This window comes from Carlito syrichta, unplaced genomic scaffold, assembly GCF_000164805.1.
Source record: "Carlito syrichta isolate Samal-C Ts95f unplaced genomic scaffold, Tarsius_syrichta-2.0.1 Scaffold306592, whole genome shotgun sequence".
NCBI lineage: Eukaryota > Metazoa > Chordata > Mammalia > Primates > Tarsiidae > Carlito > Carlito syrichta.
In genome coordinates this window covers 763,271-785,399 of record NW_007250688.1, presented here as the reverse complement: position 1 = coordinate 785,399, position 22,129 = coordinate 763,271, and the positions used below count along the sequence as shown (strand labels likewise).

Below are 22,129 nucleotides of genomic sequence, written 5' to 3'. Positions count from 1 at the left end.
TCCATATCAAAACCACAGAGAAATACCACTTCATGCTCACTAGAATGACAGAATAGTGAAATGGAAAATTACAAGTGTTGAGGAGGATACAGAACAACTGAAACCCTATGTATTGCTGGTGGGAATATGAAATAATATAGCTGTTATGGAAAAGCTTAGCAGTAACTCAAATGTTAAACATAGTTACACATGACTCAGCAATTCCACTCCTAGGTGAATACCCAAGAGAATTGAGGACACCTGTTTCTTATGAAAACTTGTATATGATAATAGAAACATTCTATTATTATGTGCAACAGAAACAACACCAGTGTCTATCAACTGATGAACGGATGAACAAAAATGTGGTATATCCATGCAATGGGCTATAGTCAGCCACAAAATACATGAAGTGCTCATACACAGACAGACCTTGAAAATGTTATGCTAAGTGTAAAAAGCCAGGCGTTAAAGGCTATGTATTACACAATTCTGTTTATATGAAACATCTAGAATAGGCAAATCCACAGAAACCGTGAATAAATGACTGCATGCCAGAAGGGGGAATTGGGAGAGACTGTGTTTCCTTTTGGGGAAATAAGATTATTAGATAATGGCAGATAATTTCACAAAGTTGTAAATATACTGATACTCACTGAATTGTACACAAAACAGTTAAAATGGCAAATTTAAATGTCATATGAATTTTGTTGCAGTAATTTTTTTTCGAAAGAAAGAAAACACCTATAACGACTATATTTAAGATTTACTCTTTACCCATCATTTCAACAGGCTAGGAGGTAGGCTATTTACCAAAACCCAAATTGTATCAATAGGACTTAAGGCTATTAAAGAGAAAAGGGTTTTATTACTTATCCAAGCAAAATGAAATTGCAGAAGTTCTTGATCAAATAAATAGGTTAAATAATTTAAGGAGCTTGTCTTAGTTTGCCATTTTGCTAAAATGGTAGATTAACTCTTAGATTCTACGGTGATAAAATTTTAATTGGGAGGCCATTAGACTGGGGCAGCTCTCGAACTTTAAGTTCCTGTGGAATCAAAATGAAACTCAATGCTAACAATACAACGAAACCAGAGACTTTACCAATCCGAAACCACCCATGAATATCTAGGGACTCTACCAATCAGAAATCACCACCTAACCTCTAATTATGTTCTTTTTGTTCTAACCAACTATATTTTGTCTTAGCTCCAAATATTTTGTCTTAGTGATCTACAAACCTCTTCTGGTTCTGACAGCTGCCTGATTCGTGTACCAAAGTTTGCTCAAATAAACTCTGTTAAATGTGTTTTGTCTCAAGTTTTTATTTTAACCTTCCTGCAAAATGCACATATTTCTGAATGGCAAGTATCTTCCCAGTTTGTGGAATGAGAAACTTAAAAGGTCTGCAGTGCACTGGAAAGTAGGAATAAGTAACCCAAAAAACTACCGGCAGGTCTGTATCATCACAGCCATCAGGAGCCAGCAAACACATTTCAAACATTCAAGGCCTGTTCAAGCTTTTAGGTCAAACTTGGGTCCTGTGATCTGAAAAATTTTAGAGCTGCACCTTCAAGCGGCAATTAAGAGAAATTTGAAATACGTTGGGAAAAGTAACTTTAGTTCTTATTTATTAATAAAAGTTTTTTAAAAGCAGCAAAAGAATCCCCAAAGCAGAGGCCTGCAGACTACCAGGAAAGTGTGCAAAACACCTCTTTGCTGCTTCTGAAGCACAAGTTTCTGGTGTCTCTCTTCTTTTTCTGAAATATTCTTAGAAAGATATTATTAAGGTATAGAAAGATGGGCAAGATGAACTGAAAAAGGCGGATGATGGGACAGATGAGAAAGCCAGAGGCCCTCAGAATAATGTCTTAAGTAAAAGCAAAGCCAGAGCGTTTGTTAGGAAAGAAGAGCTTTGTTAAAAGCAAATGGAGTAAATGATATCAAATTTATAAAAGACTATAGGTAGACTAAAAATTCATAAAGACAAAAATAGCTATGTATAAGAGAACCTCTATACTGTGGCCTAAAACGCTAAGGAAAACAAAGGAAATAAAACTATGTGTAACTGCCATCATAATACATCATTTCTGTTATTCTAATTTCTCTTTCTCTTTCCACAGTTGCTGAGGATACCTTATATTAAAACTTACCATATTTAGCTTTCTGGAGTTTACTAGTAATTTAGAATTTTGCTTCATAAATAAAAATAAAGAGTTTAGGGGTTAAAAAATGAGAATATTAAATCTCACTCTCAGTGATAGTGCCTGCCAATCAGATGACAGCTTTTTTACACTGAAGATGCAAAATAGTTGTTAATTAAATACTTGACAAATTCTTAACTTTGTACAGTTGAAACCTTGATCTTAGGATAGGTGATGGCCAAGGAAGTTCTCCATCTTTACACTGTCTTTAAAGTGCTTCTTCCTTGTTCCCTTCTAGGTTAGTAGCCTTGTTATTTAGCAAACTTTCCTCTCTCTTGGTTACCGCATTCTCAACAATCCTCACTTGTGCAAATTCCAAGAATTTACTTTCTTCTCTTCCTTTCTAGCCTCACCTCAGGTCAGAAACCAGTGTTCTCACCAGCGTTCCTTCCAATACCCTTCCCTTTGTTTTAGACTGTGCTATCACAGTGACTGTTCTGAGACTAACCTGTTAAAAAACATGTTTTATCTCACTGACAAGGGCAACACAACTAATGTATAAATCCTCAGAACAGCACTATGGCCTCTCTCCGCATAGAAGAGAACACAAAAATTAATTCCTACACTTTCATAGAGATCATATATATTGTGAGTTTTAATGTCATTATGTAGTATTAATAGATATGCAAGATCAGTTGTTTTTTTTTTTTGAGTTGAAGTCTCACTCTGTCACTCAGGCTGGAGTGTAGTGGCATGATCACAGCTCGCGGTAGCCTCAAGCTCCTGGGTTCAGGTGATCCTTCCCCCTCAGCCTCCCAAGTAGCTGGGACTACAGACACATGCCACCATGCCCAGCTAATGTTTTGATTTTTTTGTAGAGACAAGGTTGGCTCAGGTTGCCCAGGTTGGCCTCAAACTTCTAGGCTCAAGCGACCCTCCTGTCACACCCTCCTAAAGTGCTGGGATTACAGGCATAAGCCATCAGGTTTGGTGTACAAGATCAGTTCTAATAAAGCTTTATCCTTTAGGGATTTTATTCACATTTACTGAAGCTCTCTCCTACCCACAGCAAAATAGAGGCTCTCAAATGCTTTTGTGTCTAAGAATGGAGTGCAGCCACCTAGGCTAGAGTGCTACCTGCTTCTGTTCTCAGCATGTGGGCCCCAGTCACAGCAAATGCTTGGGGTCCCAGGGTAATAATTATAGTCCCTTCGACCCTCAAACAGTCCTGGTTTGGAAATAAGTTATATGGTCATCCTAGGCATAGGTCAGTTTTGGTAGCTTTCTACTAAGTATCCTTCGTAAAAATTAAAATGAAACTATTAATATTGTATAGTTAAGTACAAAAACTATCCTGTATTTGTTTTAAAATAATGCATAGAAGCACTGAAAGAGATAAATATCTAGAAACAATAGGTAAGTTTCTCATTGTTATCTGTTAGAAACCATTTCTTAAAAGACTGTGAGCCTACCAAAGGCAGAGAACACACGTGCTTGAATTTCCTGCTCTTTTACAAATATCACAGGTGGGGTAGGGAGATCAGAGGACAGACCGGTTTAGCAAACCCAAGTCTGAACAATGAATACATTTTCGTACAGAAATTGTGTGTGAATTATGATTTCATTACTACTGTTTAGTGGCAAATTTTGGACTAAAAAAGTTTTTTTCAGATTGGTTAGAATTTACGATTTATTAAACTATGTATCTATAAAACTGTTTATATATAAAAATGTTTATTCCTATAACTATTTAAAATAAAATGTGTTCTAAATTCCCAAACTCCAGGGTTTGAGTTAATTTCTAGAACATAATATTTTCAGTGGAATCTTCCACAAACATCTTTGTTCGAATTTATGTCGATTTACTTCCATGCACATTTGTTTGGCTCAGGATGGTGAATGATGTGAAGAATTAATTCAGGCAACAAGGAAAGGGTGGTATCCAGAAGGCCGTAGAGACGGGGATGGTTTAGACTGGCAGAGGTGGTAAGCACAGGTGGAAACTGCCAGTGAGCTTGGGAAACAGTAACTAGCCTCGTTTGTTAAACATGGGGCAGATATTTTAAAAAATAGTACATTTTGTCATCTGGAAACACATTCTTTTTGTGTTGGCAAGTTCCACAAGGCAATGACTGGTTTTTTAATATACTCTTTCCCAGAGTGAATGGCAGTATAATATAGCAATGGAAATTTAAAATATAGAAATGAAATCTATTTAGACCTTCTGGAACAGATGGTGTTAGTAGTTTTAATTTTTAAAAGGGTGAGCAGAAGTAATAGGGTTTTAAAATAAAGTTTCACTTACACAATAGAAAATTGCCCAATCTTTCTGGTGAGAAAAAAAGTTTTTATTACTTAGTAAGACAGTCAGGAACTTGGGGCAAGAACTATGATAAAGTAGATAAGGATCAATGGTAGTGAACGCTTCTGACAACTCACTCCCATAATTTTACAATGATAGAAGAAGAGTAAATACTATTTCAGAACATTTAAAATTAAAAAAATCGGTTACCATCTTTATTAAAGATAAAGTCAGCCGGGCTCGGTGGCTCAGCCTGTAATCCCGCGCCTTTGGGAGGCTGAGGTGAGTGAATTGCCTGAGCCCGTGGGTTCGAGACCCGCCTGGGCAGTGAGACCTCATCTCTACAATAAATCAAAAAATCAGCTGGGTGTGGTGGCGCATGCCTGTAATTCCGGCTACTAGGAAGGCTGAGGCGGAAGGATCGCTGGAGCCCAGCAGGCCGAGGCTGCGGTGGCCGGGAGCGGCCACTGCACTCCAGTCTGGACGACAGAGTGAGACTCCAACTCAAAAAAAAAAAAAAAAAAAAAAAAAAAATAAAGATAAAGTCAATGGAATTTTCGTTTTGGTGAGTTTTACATCTTGCTTACATTTCTTCAATGTGGAAGAAAAAGTATGATGTCAGTAGCAAAGTGGAGTAAAATACACCCTGCTCTGAAAGTGTGGAAACTTGGCAAATTGCCCCCACGGCCCTGGTCTCCAGCTGCTACATACCAAAGGTGCACTTTGTGCAACGCCTGCTGACCAGGTTGCGGGTGCTACTTTCGGCTGCCAGTTGGCTCCACCAGTCAACTTTTTCTCCCCAGCATTCCACTGAAGATCTCCCCTAAAATCAAGCATACAAAACAAGGAAACAAACAAAAAAACCACACAAATTAGAAAAAAAAAATGTGTAGGGCTTCTTGGGTTCTTTTATTTGGATCTACAAGCAGTCTGTTTGAGTCAAGTGGTCTAGTAATAAAGAGAGCAGACTCAAACTTAGACAAAAAACTTACCATGTTGTATCTAAGAAAGCTTAAAAGCATTTGGAAAAAGAAAAGTCATTTAGAGTTTGGACTGCAATTATAATAGGAATTTCCTATCGCCCATCATAAAAAAAAATTGCCAGAAAATTCAACTGAATTCCTCATTTGTTATAAAAGTTGCAAATAAATATCATAAATACTGTACACCTATATTTTGTTGAATTTAAGATGCATTGATGATGGTGCTTTCTGGATCATAAAGGTTCAACAGATGGTTTCACACAACTATATATATATATATATATATACATATATATATATATGGACTACAATCTTCTTTATGTAAGACACTACTATAAAATGTGCTCCAATTTCAATAATAAAATATACATCTAAAAAAAGGGGTATATTGTTTATTATTCTTACTATCCTTCCTTAAAATTGATACTCCATGAAAGACTTAAAAATCAATGTTGGTAAGGAATATTTACCAAATCAAGAATTCAAAGCTCTTAAGAAATTTAAACCACAATTTCCAAATATTTCCAGACATAATCTAATGACAATCCTGGAGATTGAAACAGATTATTCTTTTTCATTGCAGAGAGCAACAGCCTGGATGTCCTGGTAGAATAACAACAAAAATTCACAATGAAATGAAAAACTAATCATGACATTACGTAGGCTGAGAATGAATAATTACTCCAATGAACACACTGTTTGGTGGTGTGGTGTCAAATACATACAAATACATTGTCAAACGGAAACCAGATTATCTTAAAACACTTACTTTTTTGATGTGGTACCAGAAATTCCAAGATCTATACATGGATAAAAGAAAAAAGAATTCAAACCTTTATACTTAGCTTATATGATGTGATATTTAAAAGGTCAAAGAATCAAGGTCTAGAAAAAGTCCTTATTTTGTCTAAAAAGGCCTGCAAATTCAGTTATATATAAAAAAGAAAGTATATTAGGAAACACATCCATACATTTAAAAATTTCTTTTACTTCGTGCTAGTCTTGATCACATATTAACGTTAACCAGAAAAGAGTAAGCATGGCAGGCTTGATGCTACGATCTTAGAAGGGCTTGCCAGGCCAATGTCTGGGAACTTGGCTGGTAAACAGTTCTCTACTTTGAAACAAAACTTTCCCTAAATGATAAAGGTGACTCTCTATGCCTACACTTTTTGTATAAAGGATCGGAACACCTGCTTTCCTTCTGCAAGTCTGAAATTCTAGTGCATGCCGAGCAAATGATCAGTGTCCAATAAAAACCCTGGATGCAGAGTCTCTAATGGGCTTCCTTGGGCAGAAATATCTTCCACATGTCGCTGCATTTTTGTTGCTGGGGGAAGAGTATGCTTTTCTTGTCATGGGAAAGACAGAGCATAAGGAAGTCGGCATGTGGATTCTTCCAGACGCTGCTTGTCTTTCCCCCTTATCATCCAGCTATGTATTCTTACATGCTGCTGTAATAAATCTCAGCTGTCAGTACAACGATGTGCTGAGTCCCATTGGTCCTAGTGAATCTGTGAATGTGAGGGTGGCCTTGGTAAGCCCTGACACAGTTGGGTTAATCATTCTGCTCTAATCTCAGTTTACTTATTACTTCAGCAAATATGTACTGAGCCTCTACGCACTCCTGGCATTATTCTCAACTCTTGGGAGACACTCGTGAAGAAAACAGTCCAAGAGCCTGTTCTGCAGGAATTTGCGTTCTAGCGGAATGAGACAGACAATAAACAGCAAAATAACAAAAAGTTATGTAGGCCGCTAGAAGGCAAGATGGAAAGCCTATAGAAAAATAAAAAGGGAAAGCAGGGTGAGGAGGGCTGGAGGGTAGGACGAGACTAGGAGGAAATGTTCAAATAACCACTCCATGGGTGTCAGAACATCATTTTCATGGTTGCTCGAACCAGGGGCAATGGACGGGAAATGAAAGTAAAAAGCACCTCCACAGAAAAACATGGAGGTGAAGGAGGCTGTGCCAATGAGCTGCTAAACTTTTTTTTTTTTGAGTCAGAGTCTCACCCTGTTGCTAGGCTGGAGTGCAGTGGCACAAACGTGGCCACCACGCCTCAACCTACTGGGCTCAGGTGACCCTTCCGCCTCGGCCTTTCGAAGAGCTGAGACGACAGGCAACAAGGTCTTGCCAAGTTGCCCAGGCTGGTCTTGAATCCCTGGGCTCAGGCAATCCTCTTGCCTAGGCCTCCCATAATGCTGGAGCGATAGGTGTGAGCCACTCTGCCTGGCCTAAACTTTTTGATACTGTTTTGAATAATGAAGCGTATCTGCAATGGTGAACTCATTCACTTTCATGACAATGAAACTCAGAGCCAAAGCGAAGGCCGGTGTTTCTGAGAGCTGCCTTCATCGCCTAGGACTCTCCCCGTCATCACTCTGCTCCAGCCACTAAGTCCCCCGGATGCTCGGGGAGTCTGCCAGGCTGACTTCTGCCCGAGCCCTCTGCACGGACTGTATAAATGCTCTCCTTCAAAAACTCGCACAGTTCACTCCTTTATCATCAGAATCTTGGCTCAAATTTTACCTTCTTGGTGAGGTTTACTCTAACTCCCATTTTGTAGCATTCTCTGCTCCTTTTGTCTTTTTTAAAATTCCCATGGAACTTATGATCTAACATACTGTAAGATTTACTTATTTTAAAGTTTGTCAGGCTAGGCTCACACCTGTAATCCCAGTACTTTGGGAGGCCAAGGTGAGAGGACTGCTTGAGCCCAGGAGTTTAAGAGCAGCCTGGGCAACATAGACAGATCGAAAGATGAATAGATAGATAGATAAAGCTTGCCTCTGCCTTTCCTGAGTGCTAAAAGAACATAAATTTTGATCTGTTTTTTTCACCGGTTTATCTCTAGAGCCTGAAAGAATGCTGGGAATCAATAAGTATTTGCTGAATGAGTAACTGAAGCTCAGTTGGATACTCAATTTAAAGTTACTCTATGTTCTCATTTCCAAATGAAATAGAAAATTAAGTACTTATTACACATCATGCACTTGGTTTCCTACTTGAACATGCTCCCGAATTATACCCTTGGTAATTTAGATTAAAAACGGCACGGGCACTGCTTGTGAGACAACGGCATAGCAGCTGTTTGCCTTCCAAGGAACTGCCCTGGGTAAAACACGAAGTATTTCTACCCACTCCTTGGTACACTTACCCACAAGTGAATCAGAAAACAAAACATACGAAAAGACAGAGAGAAAGGAAAAAGAATTGATTCACACGTGTCTCAGTTAAAGAAAACTAGACCACTCACTGCCTACTAGGCTGGCAAGAGATGAGTCCAGGTCACTCCCGAGGGCTTTGCTGGCTGCCATCGCGGGACTAGGCGGTGCCACGGAAACAGCTGCAGGCTGCCCAGCTGGTGCCACGGTCGGCATCAAAAGGTCACCTAGACCATCAAACACTGGAAATCAAATAGACTGGGTTCAGAATAGTTTACAAAAAGATCATATGCAAAACTAAAGCGAAACTGTCTTTTGAAACACTATGGAAACACGTGAAAATACAATTTTATAAAAGAAGCCATGTCATTCACACTTTTTGTGATTGTAACACCAAGAAGAACATGTCTACACATGTCTATTCATAAAGCATGGAAATACTAATGAACACGAACAAAGATGGAAACAAATCTGCATAATGTACAGAAAAGACCACAGACTCTGCAGCCAGAATTGGGCTTCAGTTCAGCTGTGTGCCTCACTAGCTGTGTAACTTTTGAGAAAGTTACTCTCTGACGTTTTTAGTTTTCTCATCTGTAAATGGGGAAGGTACCACTAATATATGGCTTGGTTGTAAAGATCAAATTAGCTGATATGTGTTTTTTATAATACTTGCTCTATAGAGGTACCCAAATAAGTAGTAGCCATTGTTACTCTTATTAAAAACAATCACTAAAACACTTTTTACTCAAAATGCTAGTGATTTATAGCAAACCTAAATGATTTACTATGAAAACCTACGATGGTTACTTTTAAAATAATTCTGAAATGAGAAAAGAAGATGGCATCTCCTAATTTGCTACGAAATTAGTGTCAAAACCAAATCTGACCTAATGGTCAGCACCTGAAAAGCTGTTAATGATAAACAATTGTGATTTTTCCTCTCTCATTATAACAATCACTTCTGGTTCTAACTTTAAGAGCATATTTAAATTAAACACTATTTTAAGTATTAGGAATCAAATGGCTGATCCGAAATCATTGACGGTCCCTGCTCACCATCTGATATAAATGACAGTTTGTCCAGTTACTAGAACACAGAACAACCATTCAAAATGCAGACTCTCAGTATTTGCATAAGATATTGCTGATTAATATCTTATCTATGTCAGAAATCATGTGGTTACATTTTTATAAAAACTATGCATCTCTACCACAAGCACTACTATACAGCAATTTCTAAGGTGAAAAAGGACAGCATTCAACTCGGCACTGGCAATAGAGGCAACCAAATTGTCAGGCATGGGACATCTTTAGGGTGCTTCTGAAACACATTTAATCACCAAAAACTCACCAATTGAAAGTTTGTAGTAAGGACCCAGCATGGGAAGAGTAGAATGGAAGAGAACACAAACAAAATGACCGCAGTGATGAAAGGCTAAAGGCAGGCAAAGGATACTATTTGTGTCTCCGCTTCGTAAAACTGAGGCCCATGCAGGCTTCAGAAGGTGTAAGCAACAGCGGTGGGCGTGTCCACACAGTCAGACACTGTGCAAGGGTTAGCGCAAAGCGCTTGTTTTCCCTTAACCACCTCTAAACCATGTGCACGGAAGCTCATGCAAATAAATGGTGTGAGTGTTGAGTTAGGGTTCTGCTAAAAACTGAAAACAGAAACACAGAAAGGATTGCAGGTTATTCTTAAAGACACCAACACATTCTGGACATTTTTATTTAAGTTACAGAAGGAGAGATTCATTAAATTTTAAAAACCAGGTTATCATACAATTCATCGTAAATTTCCTGACAGCACACTGACCTCAGGCAGTGAATTATAGTATCCGGACAAGTGAAAAGAATGAAGGTCACTGCCTCACCTGATGGGTCAAAGGAGCTGCTGCTGGAAGTTGAAGGCGCTGTTCCAAAAGCTGCCTCAAAATTGGGCTGGAGCAGGTTGTTCTGGGCTGGGGTCACCGGGGATGGAGCGGGGGCCATGAAAGAACCCCCGAATCCTGAATAAAAAAGTTCCAGAAAACACATCAGCAAAAACAACCAAAGGTTTTGGGTAAAGGCCATAAAACAAAGTTAGAAACAGATCCGGAAAGACAAAAACAATGTGTGCTGATGAGCAGTAAATACAACCGGGGAAGTTCATTTTTAAAACGCATTTTAAAAGTACAGTTTCCTGATATCTGTCATGTGTTAACGAAAGCTTTAATTTAACTGGAAATAAGACAGCACACAAGAATATATACCCTTATTAAGAGAACTTATGGCAACCAAATCTGTTATTATGATGGAAAACAGACGCCAAGGCAGTATCACTAGGGTTCAAATTCAGATAATTAATTATCTTCATTATGCTGAAATGTTACGTTTCATCAAATCCCAATGCTAGGTAGTTAGAACTTTTTTAGTTGTAAACACTGGCTCAGTATTACAATACAACATGAATTAGGAAAATATGTATCACATCCTCCTGAGTATCTTTCATACATGTTTCAGCCGCCTTGCTACTACCACCAGCGCAGAGGCCCCCAACACTGCCCTTGGGATTCCTCAACAGTCGCTGAGTAAAGGGGTGTGCGGAGGAACGGGGGTCCTGCCTCTAGACAGGACCTCCTCCGATCTAGTCCCTGCAGTGCTGACAGAGGGATCTTTCTGAGAAGAAAACGGTGACCAAATTCCTTCTCTAGACGCTGTTGCTGGCTCCCTGTAGCTTTCAGACACCAAGACAGGCAATGCAAACGCCTGTGGACAGCGATCAGGTCCTTCTGTCTCTGCCCACCGGCCCCGCCCCCAGTGTGATCCCTGCAGACGAGGCTGAGGCTGGGACCCACTGCTCGCTGGGCCAGATGCCGGCTCTGTGAGGACCTCCTTGCTCGTGAACCCTAACCCCAACCCACAGCTACTAGCTGACCCCCCCCACATCCCTACACACACAGCAGGTGTCCTCAGCATCCCGTGCATAGCCCTAGCCTACTTCCAGCACAAGTGTTTATCCTGCCACCCCCACTACAACCCCAGGTCTTTCGAGCCGGAAACTGAGTCTTCTCTTTTGTCTTTTCCACCAATATCCAACATAGGTGCCTAGAACACCAAATTCATGTTTACTGGGTGGAGAGTAGTTTTGAATATAAAAAGGGAGCAGAAATCAAAGACTACTGTTAAGTAATCAAACCTCAAATTAAGTATTTATCCTTTGAAGGCTGGAGGCAAAATCTCTCTTAATCAACAGACACAAACAGAAGCAGAGATCACTTCGTATTCCTTCTATTGAAAAAATGCTACCTGTGAAGGAGGAGATTTCTTAACAAGACTCTGGAGGATGCTCTCTTATACAGTGATTTATTACCACCAGAAGTCTTTCTTACACACAGTTCAGGTATATATTCTTTCAAATCTAGCCACAGTGCTTCACAAACTGCTTGCAAAAACAAAGAATGTTTCAGAAACACCCTTTAGTATATATTGCATAAAGCCAATTTATAATTTGAAAACTGACTTCAACTAAAAGTCTCCAGTCACTGTTTCCTAAAGCAGGTGGCAATGTTGTTCAAGCCATGTTATTCCTGGAAACGGACAGTGACATGGGTTTAGGTTTTCCTTGTATATGTACGAAAAAAATCACAATTTGGAAAAATTGTTATGTATTAGATGACCTTTATAGTTCATGGTGCTACTTTTCATGCTTTTAGTATTTGAATGACATAAGCATGTGACTTTATTGAAGAAAAGACAATCTCTAAATCAGTGAGAACTAAAGTCAGTATGAAGCAAAGACAGACTAAAAGTAGTTATTTTTACGGATGTGATCATTCTGATTTTAGGGAGATTGGCAACTGTGTTAATGCATAATCTAGGCAGGGTGTGGTGGCTCATGCCCATAATCCCAGCACTTTGGGAGGCTGAGGCAAGAGAACTGCCTGAGACCCGGGATTCGAAACCAGCCCGGGCAACTTGGCAAGACTTGGTCTCTACAATAAATCAAAAAATAAGCTGGGCGTGGTGGCTGGTGCCTTTAGTTCCAGCTACTTGGAAGGCTGAGGCGGAAGGATCGGCTGAGCCCAGCAGTTCGAAGCTGTGGTGACCGGGAGTGTGCCACTGCCCTCCAGCCTGGGTGACAGAGTGAGACTCTAACTCAAAAATAAAAAATTAGAAACAACTATCCCATACCTCAAACTGGAATATGACTGTGGCGAATGCTGGCAATTGTTCTGTAATATGGCTCTTTTTGCTATAAGGGAAGGTGAAGGCAAGGTAACCTTCAGTTTTTCAAAACTTGGCTAGGGAAAGGACAATTTATTCCAGAATCATAGCATACTAGTATGGGAAAGAGCGCTGGGATTCTCTGCTTCAGTCCCATCACTCTATGGCTAGATGAAGTAATTCAAAGAAAAATGAACACACCTAGCTAAGACAATTAGAGGGAAAAGTGCGCATTTGCCCAGGGCTCTCAGCTTTGGGCTATTGAATTTTACTTTATGTCAAGATCACATCATATGTGAATAGATAACACTATTCACTGAAAAAAATATAGTGCTTTCTTTAAGAAAATGAAAGGTAAAGCCAACATTGGCTTGGGACTCACAAAGTGCCAGGCACCATTCTTAGCTTTCTTCTTTAGGTTGAACCACACGAATCACGTAAATTGATGATATCTGACTACTCTGGTCAGCAGCAATTTTAACCCCAAACACACATTAACTTATTCAATCCTCACAACAAGCAGGTTCAACAGATGAAAAAACTGAGGTCAGAGATATCAAATAATTTGCCCAAAGTCACATGATGGTCAATGGAAGATCCAGGCTTTCATAAAGGAATTCTCCAGAGCCTGCGCTCTTTACCACTGTACTTTAGGACCCCTGCCACATCCAGAAAAAACAAAAAAACAAAAACAGCAACACTGGACTTGTACTCTTCCTATACATTTATAAACCTGACAGCGATCTGGAAGGATGACTTCCTCCCATTATACTCAGTCCTTATGAAGTAGGTGCCCTCACAAACCTAGATTAAACAGCTATTAGGTGATACAAAATGACTAAGTATCTTAAAGGAAACAAAAAACTACTGTACTCTAAGTGAAGAATTAAAATGGAAAGTTATAGACATTAATGAAGAGTTTGAGGAACTGTTAAGTAACTGGAAAGTTTTAAAGTCCTGCAATAGAGTTAAATAATAGGAAAATCCAAACCACTACTCTTTCTCTATGGCTCTAATTTATATTAAGAATAGCGTTTTATGGGATGGAATTGGAAACAAGGCAATAATCTGTATGCTTCCTGTTGTCCTGTAGTCATATTTGAACTGTCCTACACTATAACAGGACAGCCAGCTACCTTCAAGTACTCAACCACCTGCAGACACACTGCCTTTGATCACCAATGATTAGTCTTTCATGAATGTGCCTTTCTAAAGAGGAATAGACTACATACTTAACAAAGTTCTGTTGATACAGATATAACAAACTTCACCATGCTATCATAGTCTCCATAACACATCATGTCACTTAGGTCAGAGGAGTACAGTTTTAAAACTATTGAGAAAGACACTCCCGCACAGGATGAAAGAATCAGTCGATTCACCGTAGATCTTCCCCTTTAGTGGAAATTGCTAGTTTTTGCTCTACAAGGAACATATCTGTACTTTAAATTCGGTTCAATGACGTCTATAGCTCTACTAAAAAGTCTTCTGTGATTAACGTGGATAAAAGACTGAACGCAAAACTACAAAGAGTCTTATAAGGTAGGTTCATTTTGACCCCTCATCTTTGAAATTAAAGATAGGGTGTGGCATACTCCTACTAGTACAGATTTATGGTGCATCTATCCCAAAATTGTGTCCATCATGGAAGAACATGGTTGCTCTGTTTGATGCCAACCTCAGAAGTTAGGCATATCCTTCAACACACCCCACTGCCCTTGATAATCCATTTTTTACCTTTGTTATTCAGAAATCTGTCTATATCTTTCAAATATCTACCCTTTCAGTTGCTATATCTTGAGAAGAGTTTTACTCTTCACTGTGTTGAAGTAGTACTTCTTTTTATTAGTTATAAACTTAACTTTCAAGTTTTCAGCTAGACTCCATCTGACATGGAAAATATATGTATCCTACAATAATCTCAATGGCTTGGAGATAATTATTAATATTATTTGTTGTTGTTATAGATTCTCTGTTCACCTTCCTCTTTGTCCCCCCCGCTTTCCCCTTTATGATTTATATATACAGGGAGACCCAGAAAATGACATTTATTGTATATGAAAAAATTGTGTATTTATTCTTACATGTTTAAACTGCAGTCACCGTCAAAGTACTCTCTGTTTGATGCAACACACCTACCAAGGCACTTTTCCCAGTGCTCAAAACAGTCAACTTTCACGCCTTTTAGTGCTTCTGCTGTTTTTTGTTTCACCTCTTCCACATCAGAAAAACATTTCCCTTTGAGGACTTTTTCATCCAGGGAAAGTCACTCAGGGTGCGATCGGGTGAACAGGGAGGGTGGGACATGGGGTCATGCTGTTTCAGATCAAAAACTGCTGAACACTCCGTGCAGTGGAGATAGGTGTGCTTGTAAATTACTCATCATGAAATGAGAAAATGTGTCGAAAGAATCTAAAAAAAAAAAAACCAAACCAAAACCAACCAACAACAACAAAAAAACTCACTGAAGCTGAATGTGCCTTCTCATAACAACTCTAGCTGGTCCACTGATGTTGCTGGGTTCCTAGAACACTTACCTAGCGGGGGAGACGTGTACTACAAGGGGTCTGCCCTCCAAAAGACAATTCTGGGTTTTTTTTTTGCCCCCCCCATAAATGTATTCCCTCAAAAAAAAAAAAAAATCTAACCTTAGTCAGTTATGAGGTGAGATCCCTTAGTCTAATGACTCAGGTTTCTTTTGGACAGTCTAAACCTCCTATTACAGTGCTTCTGTGTTATTTTCTGTTTTTATTCTTTCACAAAATAATTATTTTTACGAACAGAGCCAGGAATACAAGCTTCTACAGAGTCCTTCACAAAATACAATTCTGTATAATTCTCTTTCTCTTTCTTTTCCCTCTCCCCTACCCCTTTTTAAATGGGAGGTTCACTTTGAAACTGATCACACTCGTGGGCTTGTTATCTATGATTAGGAGCATTTATTTATTTTAAAAATAATTGCTCCTCCTTGTTTCAATAGGCTATGGACAGATCCCTCCTCACATAAACCCAGACACGAGTATAACACAAGTGCAAAGCTTCACCCCAACATGTTTTCTATTTGATATACAGCAAACAAAAATATATGCATAATGTGAAAATTCAGAAACTGTCAAATTGTCAACTAGATTATGTATGTAAATATGACTGTGATTTTAATTGTGTCTATTAGTAGGATTTTTTTTTTCTTTTTGGCTAAGAAAGTTGCTCTAAGTTCATCAGCTAGAATTATATTAATATTCTATTATGTTCTTTAGTGAGAACATGACTTCCTGATGCTTTGGTACACAAACAAGTATAATAAATGTTTTCTATAAGAAAACAATGGGAAGTATGAAAAGCTGGCCCCCAAAATGAAGCCTTATAGAAAGTAACAGTAATTTAGAATTTCTTACATCAGCATGTAAGGTGAAGGGTTAGTTTGCCTTGCACCAAATAAACCAAACACTCATATATGTATAAATTAAGTCGTAAGAACTGTCTTGAAAGCAAACTAGGCATAAAAGTCCTCTACACCTATTTACATTAAATCTTCATTTATTTGAATAGAACAAAGAGAAATAAGAAAGTGAATACTATATGCAAGTTTCCCCATCACAGAAAGAGTCACAAGAAGGTGCAGTAGACAAAATGGAAAGTGCACAGTAAACAAGACCTACGTAAATGACATTGCTACTTTCTTTTTTTTTTTAGTTGGAGTCTCACTCTGTCACCCAGACTGGAGTGCAGTGGCCGCTTCCGGCCACCGCAGCCTTGACCTGCTGGGCTCCGGCGATCCTTCCGCCTCAGCCTTCCGAGTAGCCAGAATTACAGGTGCGTGCTACCATGCCTGGTTAATTTTTTGATTTTATTGTAGAGATGAGGTCTTGCCTGCCCAGGCGGGTCTCGAACCTGCAGACTCAGGCGATCCACTCACCTCAGCCTCCCAAAGGCGCGGGATGACAAGCTGAGCCACCGAGCCCGGCGACATTGTTACTTTCATCACTGATTTTTCTCCTCCTTTCTACCCCACTTTACTAAGATTTCAGAATGGACAACACAATTGAATAATTTAGGATTCTTTTTGGTGAAGTAACCAAACTTGCTTTTTTTGGTACACTTTCCCTGCCGGACCTGTCCATATATTAAGCTGTGCAGTTGAGGCTAGGTATATATTGCTATACTTGACAGTAGGTGACAAAACCCTTCCTGTTTCAGATGTGTTTTAGACCCTGGCTTATCCCCCAGGATCAAATTTCTCTATCACTAACTTGAAATTGGATGGGAATGTTCCATTTTCCCACAAACTTTGGCCTCTCTGCTCTAGTTTCTAGTGTCCCAGGCTCTTTGGGAAATGCATTATCTTAGGTGCTAGCCTCGGAGAGCACAGAAAGGTTATAATGGTCTGAGGACACTGGAGCAGACAATATGGCCTTGCAGCACTGGAAGCGGTCAACAGGGCTGACCATTCTGCTAGGTTCCCGTCTGGTAGGTAGGCTTCAAGGCCCTCTTTGGAATCTCTGGCAGGGAAGGGGATACCCAGGAAAGAAACAAAGACTTCTTAGACATCTGCAAAAAGCCAGAACATTTTATTTCATGTGCCATTTCAACCTTAACTATAACTTCAAAGCAAAAGGCTCGTAATCAGTAATCTCTTTTTATAATTGACAAGGTCGTGATCCTCCAAACAGCTATTTAAAACTATCTATTTTGTGTACATCTATATAGAAACAAACTTGATAACCTAAATGAAATAGAGGACTTTCTGATATCATACAACCTCCCCAGGTTGAAACAAGAAGACATTGAGACACTAAATAGACCAATAACAACCCAGGAAATTAACTCTGTCATACGAAAACTACCTACAAAAAAAAGCCCTGGACCGGATGGCGTTTCAGCAGAATTCTTTAAAACGTACAAGGAGAAGCTGATATCATCCTACTGAAAGTATTCCAGGCAACTGAGAAAGATGGAATTCACCCCAAATCATTTAATGAAGCTAACATCACACTGATACCCAAACCGGGTAAAGATCCAACAAAAAAAAGAGAACTACAGGTCAATATCCCTTATGAACATAGATGCAAAAATCCTGAACAAGATTCTAGAAAATCGGATCCAAAAACATATCTCAAAAATCATCCACCATGACCAAACAGGCTTCATCCACAGGATGCAGGGCTGTTTCAACATCTGCAAGACCATAAGTGTAATTAAATACCTCAACAGACATAAAAACAGGAACATAAAAACAATGATATCATTAGATGCAGAAAAAGCTTTTGATAAAATCCCTTCTTGATAAAAACCCTCAAACACCTAAGTATAGAAGGAACATAACTCAAAATAGTAAGTGCCACCTACGATGAACCCACAGCTAACATATTGCTAAATGGACAGAAACTGGAAACATTTCTCCTGAAAACTGGAACAAGACAAGGCTGCCCACTCTCACCCCTCTTGTTCAACATTGTGCTGGAAGTCCTAGCTAGGGCAATTAGACAAAAGAAGGAAATCAGGGGTATCCAAACAGAAAAGAGGAAGCCAAGTTACCCCTCTTTGCTGACGATGTGATCCTATACGTCGAAAATCCAAAAGAATCTGTCAGTAACCTGCTTGCACTGATAAAGAACTTTGGCAAAGTCTCAGGGTACAAAATAAATGTGCAAAAGAGAGTTGCATTCTTATACACCAACAACAAGCAGGCAGAGACCCAAATTAAAAGCACAATCCCATTCACAATAGCCACAAAAAAATGAAATACCTCGGCATCTTCCTAATTAGAGAAGTGAAAGACCTTTACAATGAGAACTACAAAACACTGCTCAAAGAAATCCAAGAAGACACACACAAATGGAAAATTATTCCATGCTCATGTATAGGAAGAATCAATATTGTTAAGATGCCCATTCTACCAAAGGCAATCTACAGATTCAACACAATACCCATTAAATTAGCAACATCATTCTTCTCAGACCTGGAAATGACACTACAGAAATTCATATGGAAACATTAATGACCACGAAGAGCCAAAACAATCCTTAGCAAAAGAAACAAAGCAGGAAACATCACACTTCCAGACTTCAGACTTTACTATAAGGCTACAGTAATCAAAACAGCCTGGTAATTGTACAAAAACAGGCATATAGACCAATGGAGTGGGATGGAGATTCCGGAAGCAAAGCCTCAATTTCTCAAACAACTCATCTTTGACAAAGCCTCCAACAAGAACCCCTGGGGAGAGAAGAACCTATTCGGTATAATGATGCTGGGAAAACTGGCTGACCACATGCAGAAGATTGAAACAGGACCCCTATCTATCACCATACACAAAAGTTAACTCTAAAAGGATCAAAGACCCAAATGTAAAACCTCAAACTGTAAGAATTTTAGAAAACGCAGGAGACACCCTTATGGAAAATGGAACTGGCAACCAATTCCTGAGCAGAACCGTAAGTGCCCATACCATAAGAAATAAGACAGACAAGAGGGACCTCATCAAATTAATGAGCTTCAGCCGGGCTCGGTGGCTCAGCCTGTAATCCTGCGCCTTTGGGAGGCTGAGGTGAGTGGACTGCTTGAGCCTGCAGGTTCGTGACCTGCCTGGGCAACTTGGCGAGACCTCATCTCTATAATAAATCAAAAATTAGCCGGGCGTGGTAGCGCATGCCTGTAATTCCGGCTACTTGGAAGGCTGAGGCAGAAGGATCGCCGGAGCCCAGCAGGCCGAGGCTGTGGTGACCAGGAGTGGCCACTGCACTCTAGTCTGGACAACAGAGTGAGACTCCAACTCAAAAAAAAAAAAAAAATTAATGAGTTCTGCAAAGCAAAAGAAACCATCAAGAGAGCAGGGAGACAGCCCACAGAATGGGAAAAAATACTTGCCACCCGTATATCTAACAAAGGCCTAACATCTAGGATCTACAAGGAACCCAAACATGCCGAAAGGAAAAAAGCAAGCAGCCCCATTACAAAGTGGGCAAAAGACATGAACAGACACTTCTCAAAAGAAGATATACGGGCAGCCAACAGACACATGAAAAAGTGCTCAGCCTCACTCATCATCAGAGAAAGGCAAATCAAAACCACACTGAGATACCACCTAACCCTAGTAAGAATGGCCATCATTAATGAAATAAACAACAACAGACACTGGTGAGGATGTCGAGAAAAAGGAACGCTTCTGCACTGCTTGTGGGAATGCAAACCAGTGCCACCTCTTTGGAAGACAGTGTGGCAATTTCTGAAAGAACTGGAAATTGACCTTCCATATGACCCAGCAATCTCCCTATTGGGAATGCACCCGGAGGAACTCAAAAATCATTCAACAAAGATACCTGCACACGTACGTTTGTTGCAGGTCTCTTCACAATAGCAGAAACATGGAACCAACCGTGCTGCCCATCGAAGCTGGACTGGATTAAAAAAATGTGGTACATATATACAATGGAATATTATGCAGCCATAAAGAAGGACAAACATATAGGCTTTGTACCAACCTGGATGGATTTAGAGTTGATCATACTCACTGATCTATCACAGAAACAAAAAACAGAGTATAATATGTTCTCACTCATAAGCAGACCTTGAACAATTATCATAATACCATATGAAAGAGATTGGCAGTAGTGGGAAACTGCCAGGGGAGGGAGGGGCACACCTCATCAACAAGAGCGGCTGCACAACGAACATTTGTATACCTAACCCTGAACTGCATTTTTTTAATAAAAAAATTAAAAATAAAAAAAAACTATTTTTGTGTCATGTTGGCATGTTAAAATCTTATTGCTGAATCTTGGAAATCTGAATTAGGCTTATTGGTTTAGTAAGAGCTCGAAAGTTTCTGTGGTTTGCTTATTTATTTATTTATTTATTTATTTATTTAGAGTTGGAGTCTTGCTCTGCCACCCAGACTGGAGTGCAGTGGCCACTCCCGGCCACCACAGCCTCGACCTGCTGGGCTCCGGCGATCCTTCCGCCTCAGCCTTCCAAGGAGCTGGAACTGCAGACGCGCTACCACGCCCGGCTAATTTTTTGGTTTACTGTTGAAATGAGGTCTCGCCAAGTTGCCCAGGCGGGTCTCAAACCCGCGGGCTCAGGCAATCCACTTACCTCGGCCTCCCAAAGCGCGGGATTACAGACTGAGCCCTGAGCCCGGCCTCTGTGGCCAATTTAAAGTTGCTGTGAAGAATATCTTGGCCAGGAAAAAAAAGCCAGCTAGCCGTTTCTTCCCCAAGAAGCCAGGTGTGGTGTGTGTTCAGTGCACTGCCTTTCATCATACTGAAGCTTCCAAAGTTCACAGCAACATCACAGCTAGCAAGGTATTTAAGCTGAGGGACTTCAGACATGGTGGCTTCCCTGTGGTGACGTGACCCATGCTCTCATCAGTTCTGTCACCATTAGGACCAAAGTGTATCCCTTGTAATGACTGTGGAGAGACCTCAAAAGTGTGTGTATCCCCTAAGAAACTACTGCTATACTTCCCATTATGTACCCTTCTAAGTAAAATCAGAGTGAGGTAAGCCAAGAGCATCTTGTGAGTTTGACTAATAAGTTGAACTTAAACTTATTCCTGTAGTCTTACAATTGGCAAATGCTTTGCTTATAAAAATAATAATTTCTAGGTCTGGCTACCATCAAACATACACTTTGTCCTGCTCCCAAGGAAGACCAGTACTTGGCTTTTACTGTCTGTGAGTCTTTGAACTGTTTACTTTTATTCTATCCATACTATCTTGGCAATAAGCAATAATCCGAGACAAATTATACCATTCTATTTGATACTTGGAACCTGTTGAACTAGGAGTACCCCATGAGATCCCACAAAGAAAGATGATTCACTTGTTGAAAAAAAAAAAAGTGGTATATGTGATAGCAGCTTTGACCCAGTAGTAGAAGTCTACAACAGTTTCTCCTAGGATGATTCATATATTACAAAACCAACTGCCAAACATCATGGTACATTTTGCCACCAATTCCTTTTAAAAAAAAGAAAAAGATAGGCATAGGCATTACAAGATAAAAATTGCTAATAAGCATAGTACCTCTTTAATAAACAAAAAGAAACATGCTAACTGAAAGTAGGGCATATTTGGAGCCACAGGGGTGGCTTGTATACAACTGTGATTTTAAGACTAATTTCGTAAAACCCTGGGAAATAATCAAGCTTCTATTTTACAATGTCTTTTTAAGTTCAATTTCATGTCTTGAGAGAAAAAGAAATCATGTGCCCTGCAATGAACAGTATCTGTGACTTATAAAAACATATCCAAGCCGGGCTCGGTGGCTCAGCCTGTAATCCCGTGCCTTTGGGAGGCTGAGGTGAGTGGATTGCCTGCGCCCGTGGGTTCGAGACCCGCCCGGG

The 22,129-nt window shown here is 39.8% G+C and overlaps 1 protein-coding gene across 1 annotated transcript in view; it reads right to left on the bottom strand.

Annotated features, from left to right (window-relative positions):
* The window catches only part of SNAP91 (synaptosome associated protein 91), a 160,743-nt gene that overhangs the window by 12,918 nt on the left and 125,696 nt on the right, over window positions 1-22,129 (bottom strand). The window contains exons 21-24 of the mRNA XM_021715053.1: window positions 10,452-10,586; window positions 8,670-8,819; window positions 6,179-6,209; window positions 5,138-5,249 (exon numbers count right to left, since the gene is read on the bottom strand). Coding sequence (XP_021570728.1) covers window positions 5,138-5,249; window positions 6,179-6,209; window positions 8,670-8,819; window positions 10,452-10,586 — 428 coding nt within the window. The remainder of the gene's footprint in view (window positions 1-5,137; window positions 5,250-6,178; window positions 6,210-8,669; window positions 8,820-10,451; window positions 10,587-22,129) is intronic.